General features: G+C 37.1%; 1 protein-coding gene across 2 annotated transcripts in view; it reads right to left on the bottom strand.

Moving 5' to 3' along the window:
• TSC22D2 (TSC22 domain family member 2) overlaps positions 1 to 17,945 on the bottom strand; it is a 30,639-nt gene that overhangs the window by 6,843 nt on the left and 5,851 nt on the right. The window contains exon 2 of one of the 2 annotated variants that reach the window (XM_062582975.1): positions 3,369 to 3,440. The exons of the other annotated variant lie outside the window; for it this stretch is intronic. Within the exon in view, the coding sequence (XP_062438959.1) occupies positions 3,369 to 3,440 (72 nt within the window). The remainder of the gene's footprint in view (positions 1 to 3,368; positions 3,441 to 17,945) is intronic. 2 annotated transcript variants of the gene reach the window in all.

The following is a 17,945-nucleotide window of genomic DNA, read 5'->3' as shown; positions in this document are numbered from 1 at the left end:
TATGTATTAAATCAGTAGATTAAAAATCTCTTGACTCAATGAAAAGCTCAAGTTACTAGACCTGTGTATTCGGTTCATAAGAAGCAATTCAGAAGCAAGTAACAAAAAGAAAAGCAATGAGGCTTGAAGTGGTTTAGTTGTTGGGGGCTTTTTGAGTTTTAGTTGGTCAGTTTTGGACATATTGAAGAAAAATGTGGTTACTAGTTTTAATAAGATCTTGAGTGGCACTAATCAATCAAATACTCTTCCCTGTACAAGAGTGTTGCACTGTGCACATCTTCCATGAGAAGGAAGCATCAGAAAAAGAAAACACATTAATTGCAACACAAACTGGAACAGTGTATCACATGAAACATCAGCCTATTTGTAAACAAATTTCTTTAATTTGATAGAGTTCTAAGACTTTTAATTCCAAATCAGAAAAGTTTCACCTTGCAATTTCCAGATAATGCTGCAAGAAGTATGAAACCCTTTCTCTCATCTGCAGAAAGGACATCTCACTTGATGGAAAGCTGCAGGGTAGGGAAATGGAAGTCTGCCATAATCCAACACAGGGAGAGACGCTAATTCACCCAACTTACTGAAGATAGATTTTTACCAGCATAACTTGGAAAATGTTTCTCTGGGTGCAAATGTGGGGAGGAATCTTTTTTAAACATTGGGAAGGTTTAATGCTGCATATAAAAATGCAATGAAAAGTGTAAATTGTACTGCTTTGAATTAAAGTTCAACTTCATCTATGTTTTAGGCAAATCCACTCAAGTTTCTATGGCATCATTATCATTCACAGGCAGTCTGTGCTATAGGAGAGCAATCCTCCTGGCTCATGTGACACATACCAAGAGGCCAAGGCCTTCGCTTGCCTTAATCCTCTAAGCAACTGTGCTAGCTGAAAAGCAACTCATGGGACTTGTGCCCTTAGGAACACCTATATGAATACTACAGAGGAAAAACATCCCCAGCCTTCCCTGAAAGTCTTGATAACAACCAATATTCCACTAATATTTAATGGTTTGAATGTTATTAGCACTCTCCCCATGATGATGGGTTAGCAAAAGGGAAACAATTTTTTTTGGGGGGGGGAGGGGGGGAAAGTATTTTCTAGTAGTACTCTACTGTCCCTCGCAACAGCATGTGGTTAGCTTTGCTGACTTCAGACGGTCCCAAGAGATGACTGCTCATAGGAGAATAAACTGTATTTGCTAGGGCAGAAAAACAACTGAAATTACACAGAAAGATTTTCCACTGTGTTTAGGCTAAAGTCCCTTATTTAAACCCCTGAAGCACATGAACTACTTCTGAAGGATCTGCAAAATGTAATTAAGCAGTCTGTTGGCAGACTTATGACCTGTATGTTTTGCAGTTTAAATGTGAATTCCTACATTTTGGGACGGAGAAGCTGAATGGATTCTGATGGTATTAGAAGGGTTTATGGTTTTCACAGCAGACATCTTTCACAAACTGGCCATCATAAAAAGCCAAGACCCACTTAAATTATCAAACCGCTCAAGTCTGATAATAGATTCTCATTTGCATCAGAGGCCTTCTTGCGTACACACAGTGAAGCTATCAGGGCTGACTCGCTTCCACATTCTGCTAGTGTTCTTACTTGCACACTGGCAGAAGGCACGGCTTCCTGCCTGCGTGGCTCAACTCCACCATACTCCTACCACTGGAAGCAGGCCAGAGAACTGGCTTTACCAACTATGCACTTTAAGTTCCTTCTATTAGGTTTTCTTTGAAAACCTATTGTTGAGAGCAGCTGAATATTAGTCATCTGACTAAGTAAACCAAAACTACATGAACTGGCCTTAAGAAAATCTACTAAGTAGAATATTAATGCAAAAACCCCTAAACTCTGTCAAAGAGTTTGGAATCTGAACTGATTAGAAGTTTAAAACCTGTATTAATCCTGATGAAGGTGCTTCTATGTTTTGACAAATAGTTGTTTTTACTAGGAAGCATTCAAAGATACAAGAATATTTTTAAAAAGGAAGTCATTTACATCTACTAAATTTGATGTTTCTCTAGATCCCACACTTCTAGTACTTGCTTCAGAGTTTATGTACAGTTAAGATTCATAAAGCCTCAACTTTAATCATTAAAAATTTTAGCTTTTTTTTCAATCTGCTTCCTCATTTTAAGAGCTATTAAGTTAAGAGACATGAATATAGAGAAATAATGAAGGTGGGACCTAAAAGTGGGATTTTCATCTGCATATCAAATTTGTATTCAAGGCCCTGAAGCTTATTTCAATTAAATAAAGGAAGTACTTGGAACCTAAATATCAACATTGTCTCATAAATAAAGTGGCATGATCTGAAGCGTAAAGCAAAAAAAAAAAAAAGTTGCACAAGTTTCTGTTAGAAAGGAAAGACGTGCTTTTGAAGCTTAGCCTAATGCTAGCACTTCAACAAAAAAAACAGAGCAGGATGCATTAGCATTACATTGAACCATCAATGTCATACAGTACGCAAATTGTTGCCAAGCAAGCTTTAAAGCTTTTTGTAAGTTTTGTAAGCCTCAAGTCAAATACAGCCAATACAATGATGAAATTGTTGTCAATATTTAGCAAATAACTAAACAAAATTTATATCCTATAGAGTTTGTTAAACAGATCTTGCGACAGGTCAGAGCATCACAAGATGAAGTTATATAATCACTAGGGCTTCACTTTAATGCTGACAAAAAAGTCTTCAAAATCATTAAAATGCAGGAAAGAACACTGTTTGCAGCTACTGATGAATTAGTAATGCATCTCTGATAAGTCATATCCATAAAAAAATATGACTTCACTGCAGTTTCTCGCCATGAGTTCAAAGCTAACTTAATAGATTTTCTTTGTTCTCTTATCTTTTCACAGAACAGGTCTGTTCCCATCTAGCTTAACTTCAGCAGAATGAAAGCAAGCCACAAAGCTTCCTTTCCTGGTTTTAAGGTCAAAAGATTTTAAACTTTGCTGAAATCACATTTAAATATGACATTTTCACAACTTGTCTTCTGACACAGAAGTTAACAGTCACAACACCAAAATTTCCTTTTTTGGAAAAGGAAGCTGTAGATATTTTAGCGAAGGCCAGCTAATAGCTGACTAGTGTTAAAATGCTTTCGGCTTACTCATTATGTATCATACATGCATAATGAAAGGAGGAAGAAAAGAAATCTCATGTAGTACTTTAAAACCTTTTAAGTCTCAGTTGAAATAATTCTGGGACTGCTTTCAGACTTTTAGGTTGCATAATTCCAGTGTGATATTCTAAACACAAGTATAATATTTTGTGCAAACTAAGATGACGAGAAACTTGCATAGAGCAAAGCTGTTCATGCATACTTCAGCATGTATGCATTCCACATTGAAGAATTCATACCTATCCCAGAAGGTCTTTGACTCACGTAACTTGTTCAAATGGAACGCTTGGTAGAATGCAGTTGACGGATTCCTATGAGATCCAAGAATCAAATAAAGATATTGAAAATGGATAAGAATATTAACTCTTATTCTACCTACCTTACAATTGGCTACCCAGACAACTTAAAATTTCTGTCCAAAAATGTACAGACTCCACAGAACTCCTTAGGAAGAGTTTAGTGACTGAAAAAACCTTACTGTTTCAATAGCCTAATTCTATGAGTTGCTATTAAGAAGGTATTGATTAAAAACCACCCCCTGAAACAAAATACCCCCCACATACACACACACACACACCCTTTGGATTTTCAGGTCATTTCAAATTGCCCCTGTAAAAAGAGACTGTAAAAGCCATTAATAAAACATCTCGTACTATGCTGACAGTATCCTACATAAAATGTATACCACTAATGCTACGCATACCCAAACTCAAAGATACCTTTCATATTTTTCATATTTTACAAAATCTCTTGACAAACAGTACCCTGTATTTCTGTTCCACTTAATATATTACTTCATTAGGATCACAAGATTTCTCCAAGTAGATCACTGTGTTGGAGTAAATCTGTGAAAGAGTAAGTTAAAACTGGGGGGGGGGGGGGGAGGGGAAAGAATCTAAAATACTGCTGCTGTATTTCAAACAAGTTTTTTTAGAGGTACTCTGCAAATCTGTAAATCTGAGAGCACGCCTTCTACCAGCTTGCTTCTCACACATCTTTAGCTCAGACTACAGCAACTTCTCTGACAACGGAAACCTGTGGCATAAGGTCTACAACCACTGTTGAACCCCCTCCCCCGAGACAACCTGCCCTTCCTCATCCAGTGAGGATTTGCCCCAACTATAAGCAACTATACCCAGGGTGTAACTTGAAGGCCGTGATTCTCCAAAGACTGCCTGGACAGTTGTTCTTTATAGGGTACCAGATGAAACTGAGTTAATTTTCTATCACAAGTAGCTGTATCAGAGCATTCTACTTAAGCTTATAAACTGCTTTAATCAATCTCAGAGGTTTTTTTACATTGGTATAACTGTACTGACTCTAGGGAAGACTGTAACAGCCTAACTGAACAACTTTTTAAAAAGCTAGTACTAGCTCCAATTCCTTTCAAAAACAGTTTTTAAGTTAGAAGTATAAAGTTTATACCGATGTTAGAAGCACATCTGTCTACCTCTTTTCTAAGTTCCTAACAAGAATATTTCTTAAAGCAACTGTCTTCCAATCTTAACTCTCTTCATTTAAGCACAATTCCTGTACACATCAAGTTCTAAAACAAAAAAGCAAACATCACAGAAGAAACATCATAACAAAACACTTAACTGAAGTAATTCGATTTCCCTGACAAGTACATACCAACAACCTTGCAAGGTTAATAAAGAACGATTCCTGACCATTACCGACACAAATTTTATTTGAAGCATTTGTCACTCCTTCCCCTCCCTTCTTTTCTCCCCTTCCTCCCTCAAAAAGGGTCATCAGGAATCCAGAATTAAGCTCAAAGTCTGCTACAGAATGTGCCTGGTCAATATGCTGATAAATATGCTCATGTCATGCAGACTTCATATATTTGCGTAATAAGCACTACGCACTTTAGTGACAACTAAATACCTACTTTTAGGAAGAGCAGTATGTAGCAGCACCATAGCTAAAGAAGGGATACAGGGGCCTAACATATGGAAGCAACTGGCATCTGCAGATAAAGTAGTATTCCTTTGCATAAAGCAAGGATGAGCCCCAACAGAATTAGAAAGGCGTGAAAAGCATCTTTGTAACAAAGTGATTTTAAACAGAAAGTCATCTAATTTAAGACATTTATTTGCAGTGTATCAAACGCTGTTGCCATTGTTAGGTATAACAAGCTTGTCGCTTATAGCCACAAAGCATGCATTTCATAAGGGCTACTGTTGTACTAATAACCCATAAGCCATACACTAGATCTACTCTCAAGCAAGTATCTGGAAAGATACAAAGCTGCATCAATACAAAACACCTTTTGTACTATTTATGTTGTATTAATAAAACATTACATATATCTTAATGCAATTAAGAGAATATTTTCTACCTGATAAAATTAACATCTTGCTAAAATGCAGTTATCAGGGTTGGGGGGGGGGGAAAGACCTTTACAGGAAGAGCTTCCTAACCAGAAAAAGCAAAAAAGCAAACCCACAAATAGAGTTAACAATGCCTGATGTACAAGTCTGAACCAATATCATCAGGTTTCAAAAAGACTGTTAAGGCAACTATTTTTAACCACATTAAACAGTAAGTGGGTTAGAGAGTTTAAAACTCCTATTCAATTTGCTGAAATGACTGGGAGCCCTGCTCCCAGGGGTATAAGGTAGCCTGCAACTGGGCAGCAGCCCCAGCTGTCACTGCAGACCTGCAAGGCTGATGGAGCACAGCTTGGAGCAGCAGTACTGCCCATGAGGTTCCTTCCCTGGCAGGAGGGATACCAAGCCAGATACCAAGAGGCCAAAACTCAGCCCCAGCCATGGGCACATTTGCACCTCAGAGCAAAACAGCCTGCCAGGAAGGGGGGAGGTCATGGACCCCAAACCACTGAATCAGAGTACTCCTCCTCTTTCACAGAAGGTACCCCAGACATCTTTTATCTTAGCCTCCAGATAGTGAGGAAAGCAGGTATTCCTGAGAACAGGGGCTCAGTTTCAGTCCCAGAGACCAAGGTAATTAGCTTCCACAGACAGCAAGTTTAAGCATTCAAACTGTATCTTGCTTGGTTAAAAAATTAAGTCTTGGTTTCTTTACAAGAGATGCCATATTTATATCCATTGCAGGCTCACAAACCTCTGTATTTACTACATACTTCAGTGTTATGGTTTCTAAAAACAGTTTTAATGCTACCGAAATTCAGTCCAGATTCAGAGGATGAAAGTTGTATCAGTCCTCTGAATACTTGAAACATCATCTGTCATCTTAAAAGGGAAGTCTAAATCATACCAAAGTCTCACCTCATCCAAAATGGCATCTTTCCACCTCCACTAATCAGGACAAGCATAAGTCAAGTACAAATTTTATTCTAGAGGGCTCTGCTTTTTAGAAACCATGGCTATGAAAGCTGGCAAGCTTTCAAGCTTACAGATAAATTCAGTTTAATTTATATAATCATACTAGTTTCAGAAGCACCAACTATCAACTTAGTGCTCAGAGTCAGGCTGCTGAACAGACTCTTCAGCTATTACTTTTGAAGGAGGTATAGAAAGATGACTGTCCATTATATAACAGAATGTATGCCTCAATCTTCAACTCTTCAATCAGCAATTAAGGGCAAAAGCTTCAGCAAGAACAAGAGGAGGAACACCTAAAAGAATACCAGGTTCTTTTTCAGGGTGGCAGAATCAAGAATTCACACTAACACACCTCAGACAGTTCTCAGATCTAAGTACTGCTGACTTATTTTCATCAACTTCGAAGACTGGGAAGGTCCAGAAGACTAAAGAGGCTTCTTTAAGCCTCTTTAAGCCATCTTTAAATTACCTCAGAGGAAAAACAAAGCAAAGCAGAACCGCCTATTTATTATTACCTAGAAGGCAGAAAAACAACATTGATAGCCTTTTCAGAAGTGTACAGCAACCAAAAAATCCCTTACAAGACAAACTGTCAGGCCTTATATAAAAAGACAACAGATGTGACCAAGTTACTATTGTATTAGTAGAGCTTTTAATTACAAAAGTCATGCAAGAAGGCATTAAAATAGTTTATACGAAGTGGGTCCATGACCAATAACTACTCTGTACATGTGTTCTCCAATGGTTCAGTGGAAGAATGGAAGGATGCATCAATTGAGCTCTCCAGAGGTCTCCACCAACTCTGTTATAGGATACTTTAATCCATGATTTGGGCAGTGGAATACATACTATCTTTATAACTGCAGATGATCTGCAAGCACTCTGGACAGTAGGAATAGGATTCAGGAAGATCTTGCCCAATTGTAGCAATGGTCTGAAATAAAAAGGATGTAATTCAGTAAGGATAAGCATGAAGTATTAAGCTCTGGTAGCAATAATCAGCTGCACAAGCAAAGTGTGAAATGTGCAGCAGGGTACAATTCACCAGAAGAGAATTTAAACAGCAGTTAAAAATCTTGCAGAGGTGTCAAATTTTCAAGACTTGTCTTTCACAGGATGTACATGTATTAACTGAAGTCTTGTTTTAGTCAGTCCTTCTGAGCCTCTAACCTAGACTTTAAGCCCTGTTTTAAAAACTAACCCTTCAAAAAGATAAGCTGTATAGAGTTCAGATAAGACCACTATTGAAAAATAATTTGACATTTCTTTTAATCAGAAGAAAATTATGCATCACAGAGATGAAAAAGTTACAGAATTCAGATACTTTAACTTATCTACAAAGGAGAAGGGTTCTTTGCATACCTGCTAGATACAGCACAAACATTACTGTTTTTAACTGCAGCAAGGGAAGTTTAAACTGTGCATCAAAAATGATTTCCACACAAACAATAAGCAATAGAAAAGATTTCTTCCTTAGGTGATGAAATTTCCAGTCCTGGTAATTCTAGAAGAGACCAAACAGTAACTACTCCAAGAGATTTCAAGCCCATCAATCTTCTGACTGGTACACAGCCCCAGCTTCACAAGAATTCAAGACCATTAACAAGAACTTTAGAGGAAAAGTTCTGCCTTCTAACACAATCAACTCTTGTAGGAAAGAAATCTGACTATGAAATAGAGAAAGTAAAGGTTTATACTTTACAGTTGAACTGAAAGGCAGCTCAAAAAAATCATTTTTTTGCTGGAAAGTGAGAAATGACCACTCTAAATAGAAATTATTAGTTGCACATATGGTTCATACTGAAACATTAAGCTTAAGAATAGAAAGTCTTGGTACGGTAAGATACCTCTATATTATTTATGAAGTGGTTACTTCATTTCTGCCATTGTATATGAGAAGGAAGAGATTCAAAAAACAGCCTAGCGAGCTACTAGCATATACAGATGTGCTTTTACAACTCTGATCAGTAAGGAGTTAAAATATGAAAGACATGGAGGCTTGTGCTATCAATTGCCCAATTTGTTCTGCATAAAAGGACAAGTGAATTAGGCTCAGTTTCTAAAGCTTATAGAAGATTAAAGCACTTCTGGGCAATAGTACATGCATTTTTTTAAACACAGGTTAGTTCTCTTATATGTTGTACTGACCAGTAATAAAAGGCTGCTTTTACCTAGGTGAATAGCTGTGACCTAGACTGATTACAGTTGCTCTTTAGCTGAACACGTGGGGGTGGTTTCTTCAGAAGCTGAACCAGGGGTATCATCCAGTCAGTTGATTATAGCTTAGCGGGGAATGCCTCATAAAGGTTTGGGCATTTCAGGCTTATGTTTAGCCTAGTAACAAAATTCCTTCTCCATTCCTCTTTCAAAAGATGTTTCGCTTTTTATACCTCCTTGTATTAAAAAACCACTGCAACCTGTTGACGTACTTCTTCAAAGCCATTGTACTCAAAATACATACCCTAAAAAGCCATTAATAATTAAATCCCATTACATTTCCAGCTGAAGGTGCATTTAGCTACAGATGATAGGAAAAGCTGCCCAAGTTAACAGCCTGCATGTCAGTTTTCGAATAGTGGCTCTCAATCTCCATGGACATTAAAGGGGTTCACAGGCTACTTCTGAATGAAGACATTCACAAAAAAAGTGGAGATGGGAAAAAAGTGCCTGAACTTGACTTCCACTGGAGAGAAGGTAAAGAAAAATGTCCACAAATTTAAGCACTACAATAGTGGACATGTTTAGTGGCTATTTTATAATTTAACTGAAGAGGATGGGGATGAAAACAGACAGATGCACCATACTATCATTAGCAGGACAGTACCAGTAGCACCAGTACTCAGTTTCAACTGCTTTCAAGCCTGCTACATATTCCCTGCTGGCACTTTGAGAAACACGAACAATCACCTTTAGGTAACTTTACTCAGACAACTAGAGAAACACATCACTTGTGGTAAGACAAAAAGGTCTGACATGAGCAGCTCAGTTCCATCTAGCTGCATTCTCAAGCTCCTGATGTTGGGATGTAGAGTGTTAGAAGAGGAAGAACCACATTTTCCCATCAGAGCTGCATCTTCCTTTCCATAAGGGAGATGGTAACAGATGCCTTCTTCACCCTGATCTCAAAAGAACAATTTGAGAAGGAACACTCTGCTCTGACTAAAGGTCTCCAAGGCATGAATGAGACACAACTGTCCCAATGGCAGAGTAAAAAAGTTTGGCAGAGCCATTTCACTGATCATTTGCTTGCTCTGCTGAGATGTTGTCATCAGCTCTGCCCTTCCCCTGTTTCAGGGGCAAATGTCTCCAAAAGAGACACCTGAACATTTTTCAATCTCTAAAGAGGCTAAGGAAAAGAGTGAAACCACTTTTACAAAAGTGGTAGTAGGAATGCATCATGGAGAGAACAGGTTAAAATCACATTAATAACAGTTAGACTAGAGGGATGTTGTAAATAATCTGAGTCTTCAGTGAGGAAGAGTCAGACATTTCTCATTTTTTTCCAGCCAACTCCAAAGAGCAGGCAGTCACTGCTATCACCACATACCCTTGCCTAGGGACAAAAGCCATTCTCTTAAGCTACACTAAAGAGATACCAACAATTTCTTCTCTTCTACCAGCACTGAATAGCTTCAGAAAACACTTTTCTACTTGACTTATCATTGCATTTTAAAAACTACTCAATGACTTTAACAGTCTTGTTTGAATTAGAGCATATATATTCTACCATTTCATACCACTACAAAACCGACAGATCTGAGGTGATACCACAAACATATCCATTGCAGGCAAATCACAAGGTGATTAGCTTCACTTCTACATTTAGTGTCCAATAAAACAGCAACAAGGTTTTTCAGAATTTGCCTACTGACTATGAAAGTGCAGTCTAAAAATCCAAATAGCACTTTGACACAAGTCTGAATTCAAACTTTATTTAACATCAACAATCCTTTTGTTAATACAAGGTCCTAACTGCAAAGCTAGGACTTCTGTTCTGACTATTGTTTTCGTTGAATATCAAGGCTACTACTCCAGACAACAGCCAGTGCAAAACATTGACATGGGTATTTTGTAAAGATTTCTTTTATGAAAGTTCATCAGACAAGATGCTTAGGGTGCAGCTGCACCTAATTTTTCACTTCAGTATACCAAGTTTTGCTACTAATAATTCAAAGCTTTCTTTGATTAACATTATTTTGTAGTTTTGCCTTTGAAGTTCCTTTTAGACATTAAAACAGTAGAGCAAAGGAACAAAAACCCGCTACCCTGCCATTCATTTTACTACATTCTTTGAAAGCTTGATTCAAAGTTTCTTTGAAGGGGGAATTAGGGTTTCAAATATATTGATCAAACTTAAGGAGGACACTAGGACATCATATTTCCTGTATACAAAGCCTTGGATCAATAAAATGGGGGCATTTTGCTGTAAGATATACTGGAACAACAGTATTCAAGTGTGTTCAGCAGTAATCATCCAGTATTTGAGGGAGGTTTGCTGAAGAGTTGAAATACCTACTAAGTTCTTATATTACTATTTATACTAATCATGGAGAAAATTTAAGTGCTCGTCTTCTAAATTTCCATTTAAGAAAACAAAACCTTAAATTGAACACTTAAATATTCCTTTTTTTTTTTTTTTTTTTTTTTTTTTACCAATTTAGTTCTCAATATGAAGAAATAACTCTATTACTAATGGCTAAATTACCAAGAAACAGATTAGAGAATCTTTGGTCTATTGTTACAAATTTATTAGCAATAGTCAAGCTACTTCAAAAAAAATTGTTAACTTTTCACTCAGAAAGGCAAAAGACATTTGGCAGTAAAATGCCTCCTCATGCCTCTGCAGAGTCCAGGACAAGCCAAGTGTTGCTGCTACTTCACCAAGCTAGTGTAAGATAGAAAACCTTTTCTCCTCCAAATACACAGGATCTGGTGCTACTATCATGGAGAAACAGTTTTCTCTTTACAACAGTAGTATTCAAAATCATTTGCTTGGGACCTGTTAAGACAGGAGTCAGCAGTACCTGCTGCTCTAAGATGAGAATATCTTATTGTCCCACAAAATACTGCTTAGTCTCTTACATTAGATGACTTATCCAGAGGAAATCAGCTGTTAGTCACTATTGAAGTATCATGCATCTGCTTAATTTTATGTAGACAGAAAAACACATGCTCTCAGAACTTATTTTAATAGTTCAAAGAAAGTCTGACAGTTTTTCTTCATTAACATAACCAAAAGAGAACTACTCTCCAGCTAGTTTCAAGTGTCCATTCCATATAAATATGTATTTTTTTAAATATTACACTGACAACATGAACTTATGTCACAATACACTTTATATAAGCTAATTTATTGTTAAGAAAGCTTTAATAAGTTAGTATTTTCATTGTTTATAAAAAAAGTTAATTGAAAAGAAACTTCTAACTTACCAGAATTCTTCCCTTGCAGAAGGGCCTACTGAAGTTAGTCTTCCTCTGTTTGTATTTCATTTGCAGCAGAACACCAAAATTGTCAATCAAGGTAGATTAGGCCCAACCATATTCCCAAATTAACTTGAAAACTAGAAGTAATTTCAAAAATAATGAAGACCTCCACCAAAAAAAAAAAAGCAAGCTAGAAGAAAGTAGATTTTTTTCTGCAAAGAAATTCCTAAACAGGGACATAAGTAGTGCTACACTAACAGTACAAAACACAATGCATCTTGTTAGACTGCAAAACAGGTATTGAATGCAAGATCCTCTTGCCACCTTTTCTCCACATGTCACTTTAAAGGACTATGCACATACATTTCTTGATATCTGTCGAAAGCACTGGCAGAAACCCAACCCATCTCTCTACATAAGTGAGAAGTTCTGGTTCATGAAGTTCATGATTTCATTGTATTATAAAAAAGCTTTAAAGACTTCTTGCATAATATACAGAAAAATCTATGGTAGTTATGACGCTCAAAATACTATTTAACCTGTGTTCTAAAGCCTTTCCCAAGAGGTTTTAGAGTTTTAGCCCCACAAGAATGTTATCTTTTAAAGAAAATGCTTTGTTGCTGCTACTAAGCAGTAAGATCCTAAAAATGATCCATTGACTAGTGAGGGCAAGAAAATACTCTCAAGGTTAAAACCTATAGGGCCACTGAAAAGGAAACCTCAGTATCTTTAGCAAGTGAGCCAGTAAGTACTGTTTGTCTCCTTACTGTGCTTACTCAGTAAGGAGAGTCCTGTAAGTAGACTGTAAGTTGATATACAGTCAAAAAAAGACCCTGCAGCTTTCCAATTTCAACAGCCGCTACTCAAAACTCTAGGGGTGAAATTCTCTCAGATCCCAGACCACAGACCCCATATCCCAGAAGTCCTATAATCATAACAGCTTTGAGGTAGTTTAAGACTTGCCAATGATCTTTTCCATTCTCTATATTCTGTCTTCCCACTTGCCAAAGGCAGATTCAGTGCACTTAGTTCACTGCTGACTTGCACTTCAGCTCTAGCCGCATAGCCACTACTCTCATACTTTTCTTCCTTGCACACAGTATTGTCAAAGGTAAGTTTCCTAAAGCACTGTATGCTAAGGTTATTTTGTGAAGGCTGTCATGGTTGTCAGTCCAACCGAATTTTAATTACACAATTCTGCAAACTGAGTAAGGAATGGTTTGAGTGAACCTTCTCATTGAGTAAGCTATCCTTCAGTTCTTACAGTAAAGATAAGAAAAACAGCTCAGGAATTAAGATGCACAACTTAACAGGGAACTTCAATGATGTGTCCTACTGTGTTTTTTTCCTCTTGTAAGTACCACCAACCCATCAAACAGAACTGCTAGGAAGCTACCCAGAAGGTGGTCAAGAAAGGAGCAGAAATTTTTCATGCCTGGTGCAGTATTTGTTGATTTCAGGCAAGTAATGAATACTGACAAACAGCTTAGTAACACCACCTGGGACAAGGCTACAAGCACTGGAAATTCAAGTAGAAGACAGAAAAAGCTCCACTGTTCAGAGGCTAGCTCTCACTTTTCTGTACCCCCTCTTCACAGAAGAACTTTGGAGTAGAAGCTGATAAACTTCTATATCAATAAATTATAGTTATAGTAAAAAATAAATTATAAATCAATACAGAAAGTCTTTGACTCCATGGGCACTCCTACTGCTACAAAAAGCTGTTGAAAAAAAAGAAACCTACAGAAGTGCCTGTAGAAACCATCCATGTTTGGACCAATTCAGAAACAAGCTTTAACAAAGAAAAAAACTAACTTTGTGAAAGCAACTTACATGGTCTAAAACCCATCGTGCTTCATCTTGCAACAAATCAAGTCCTTTAAGCTGCAATTTGCTAATTAACAACATTCCACCATGTTATTCTTTTGCAAATTATCCCATCCAAGACAACAAGCTCAGAATGCATATAAAATGCCAGACCTCAATTCACTGGATAAGAGGAAGCATTACCACCACCACCACCCTGCCAAACCCCATATTCCAAACAAAAAACAAACCAACCCTATGTTTCTGAAATAGAAGGATCCACATGTCAGTAATGCATTGTATATAAAAAAAGAAATGTGGAAGAAATGTCAAAATGCATTTAAAAAGTCAACTTTACCTTGCTCAACTCTCCTGGTAAAGAAAGAGGCATTTATTAACATGTATGAACTTGTTATTGTAGCAAATTAGGCCCCTACTGCCTGCACTGCCCACAAAGCTAGATTTCATCAAAACTCTGGGTGAAGAAAAAACTGCCTGCAATTACTGGTGAAAACAGCATTGCAGACCAGAACAGCTGGTTTGAGTGTTCATTTTCACAGAACCTAACCCCCAAAATTAGAGATTCCCCCCCCTCCCCCAGACTAAGCTGCAGTAAAGGAGTTTCAGATATTTCAGTTATCTACATATCCAAATAGTTCCTGTTTTTTCATGATCAAAAAAAAAAAAAAAAAAAAAAAAAAGATCTGTGGGAGGAGGAGGAGGAGGGAAGCAGAAAACATTGAAGCAGATGTGGCCAGATCCTACCAGTTATCCAGTTATTTGACAACGGCCAAGAAAGCATCTCTTAGCAAACACTTAATTAAAACATTAAGCTTTTGAAAAGATACCATGTATTGCATGGATTACACCACAGTATATTACAAGTGTATTTACTCTCCCACACAATTTACAAGACTTGTTACAACTCTCAAGCTTCATTCAAGCCTGCACTGAGCTTAAGTTACAGTTCAATAACTGAAGCACTTTCAGCATGACAGCTTTCTACTTTGCCTATACTGACAGTATTTAAAAAGAAACGGTGGTAGTAGTGTTGATGAAGATACCCACAGACCTGGCTCCCACCAAACTGTTCTACACAGATGTCATACATTCCCAGAAGTTGTCATCTATAGACCTACACAAACAGTTGAAGTAACTGACAGAAGCAAGTAGGCTTCTAATCCTCATTTTTGGTCAACCTTTCCTCCAATAAGCCAGACAAGTGTAGAATGACACAGTATCTTCAGACACTTCACTGAATCTCATTTCCTATCCATTCCACACTTCCATCACCAGTTCACATGCATATCCCCACTCATCCCCTCCTGGAGATGAGAGGGGCAGGACTGATCTGTGCTGTTGACACAGATCTATATTTCAATTTGCAGTTATTACAAGAGCACCAGACAGCAAGGTGCCAGTGGTAAACTGTGATAGACAGCTGACCCCTCTCTATCATGCTAATTAACATTTTTATCTTCTCACTGCACCGCCAAGAGCATCCACTCAACCTATCACAACACAAATGCATTCTTCCTAGTTTCTAATGGGGAAACACACATACATACAAAATACCTCTTGGAATGGTTTTTATTTTTATTGTGAGGAATAAAAGTAAGTGTCCAATCATCTTTCATGTAGTAGAAAGAAAGAGTAACTTACCTGCCCTGCATCTGTAAAAACAGATTACCTTATTATGCAGAAATTCACCAACTCTCCATGCATGTTTGAATTTAGAAAGCATGCAGTTTAAAGATAGAGGAGTTGTTGAAAAGAGGAATGAAGATGCAACCTTACACTGCACTTCAAGTGACTTTTCATATCTGGAGAATCCTCTCAGAAGACAGTAGCCTTAGCAGTTACTATAAATACCGCTACCTTTACACTTTGTCAAATATAGAGATGAAAGCAAACACCTGTGGCTGACAATCTAGATTTATCTACTAGAGCAGTCATATTTTAGTGGGGGAATTCTCAGTTTCTTATGGAATGTTTGCTGACACACAGAAAGCATAACCAAACTTGGTATTTTTCATAAGCAACAGAAGGAATTCATCACCAGCTTTAAAATTGAATTAACATATAACTTCAAAATGCAATAGGCAGATACTCAGAAATCCAGTATAGCAACACAGAACAATTCCTTTTCACTACAGCATCACCTGAGGTTGCAAGAGATTCCTGGCACTTCTTATAAGAACGTTACTCGGCATGCACAGCCCAAGAGAAACTCCAAATCTGATAGTTTGATTCCAATTACCGATATCCTCCTGTCATTTACAGCCTGCCCAAAAATCCAGAACACTTGAATACCAGCCTTTAAGAACTTTTTAAAAACTTCCATGAAACATTTGCTGTTATTCCTCTCATAAGAGACAGCATTCGGGGAAAAAAGAAAAAAGTTGACTATGGAATACTTGTGCTCATATTTAGAAAAGTAGGAAAAAAAATCTTAACTATTCTGGTCTGCTGCTGTAATAGTACACAGTACAGAGAACTGTTTGTTTCAGCACTAGAACACTTAAAGCCTTAAGAGAAATTGAAGCATTTTACCTTGTGAATTTTGCAAGTATTAAAAGGGGGGTAAAATAACTGTCATTTAAAACTCTTGTTACAAGATTTCAAGACAGTATCACCTCCTCCTTAGCAAAGGCCTTTATAAGTTTAAACCGTGAAAGAACAATGCCAAATGAGAAACCTATGCTATTTTTGACTATTTAGGTATCTTTTAATATTTGATATTAGACTACATGACAATACGTTTTTCATAATCTCAACATTGGTGTATTACTCATGTTATTTTATGTAATTTTTTTAGTTGTATGCAGTTTTTGCTGTACTACTAAAAGAGGCTCTGTTTGCATTAGGTATCACTTGATATCACCAACTGTAACGTTCACTTAAAAATTTCTGTTTTTCAAATGCTGTATTTCTAGCCAAAAATAGTAACATCAATCAAACTGTTGATTGATTTAAGGAGTCTGTCCATATTTCATTCTCTCCAGCTTCTACAAACACTCAAACAGAATCCTTCAGTTAGGAGAGCTGAAAACATTCGGTTCTGCAGCTATGGTAGAGCTGAAAGCTCTAATAAGCTTAAGAATAAAGTGGAGAAAAGGGATAGTATTGACTAATAATGCAATTCAAGCATTGCTTACTGGCACATACTTGCCTAGTCCTTTCATTTCTTCTTTAGGAATACAGAATACACACCCTGAGCAATACATAAAGGAACTCTTATCAAAGTAATATTAATGTCTATGCCCAATTTCAATCTTATATTATTAAAAAAGTCTCAAAGACTCAGTCTTACCAATTATACTTCATCAGCAACCATTAGTATACTATACAAATAAGTGACTTAGCTGAATGGGGAGATACATGCTGTGAAGAGGTCCTTACAATCAGGTTTTCAATAGTCTAGCCACTGTAGCTGACAGTTCACAATTGCAACCATTCATTAAAGTTCCTGGAATACAGCTTGCACAGTTCAAGCTGGTCAGCTATCTTTGGAATATGATCTATGGTCTGCCCCTTTTCCAACATGCCTGGTAATATTTTTGCCCCTAGAGTCTGTCAAACACGCAGGATATTTGAACAAGCTTTCTCATTCAAGTTTTTTTTTCTTTTCCTCCCCTTCAAGATCCAAAACAAAGTATAAAGCTAGTTCAACTATTATGGTTGTCAACTACAAATTTCTGTATATGTTGGGGTGAAGGTGAGTGGAGGTACTGACACACACTGACTGATCTTGCGATCACCTCTTGTGTATTCCAACTTTCCTTCACCAAAAATAATTTGCATTGTTGTTACGAGGCTAGTATATGAACAGTCAGGGTCATTCTCAAATCCAATTCTACATGCCTGCTTTCACTGCATTTGTCAAAGATACTATAAAATCCAAAGTGGATTATAATATTCACTTCTACCTCAGAAAGCGTACTTTTCTTCTATCCATGAATACCATTGCAAATTATTTTGCCTGTAGCCACATTTAGAGAGGAAAAGGAAATAAAAATATTTGTTATGTTGTAGATATAACTTGCACAAAGCATATTTGTTTGTAAGAACTTAATTTAGAAGCTTAAAAAAGCCAAACTGATGACTTCAGTTTAAAGAAAAGTTGAGACATGCCAAAGTGCTTCTTTATTCCTTTGGACCCCTTATTTTTCCTCTGCTCTCAGTATAAGATTTTGGATTATGCAATTCTTCATTATTCATCAGATCAACCCAAGTAATACAGCAGTTTTATTTAGGCTACTGTAAAAGCTTTTTGGA

Source organism: Rhea pennata, chromosome 9 (assembly GCF_028389875.1).
Source record: "Rhea pennata isolate bPtePen1 chromosome 9, bPtePen1.pri, whole genome shotgun sequence".
NCBI classification, from domain to species: Eukaryota; Metazoa; Chordata; class Aves; order Rheiformes; family Rheidae; genus Rhea; species Rhea pennata.
Note: the sequence above shows the minus strand (reverse complement) of the source record. Positions and strands in the feature narration are given on the sequence as shown.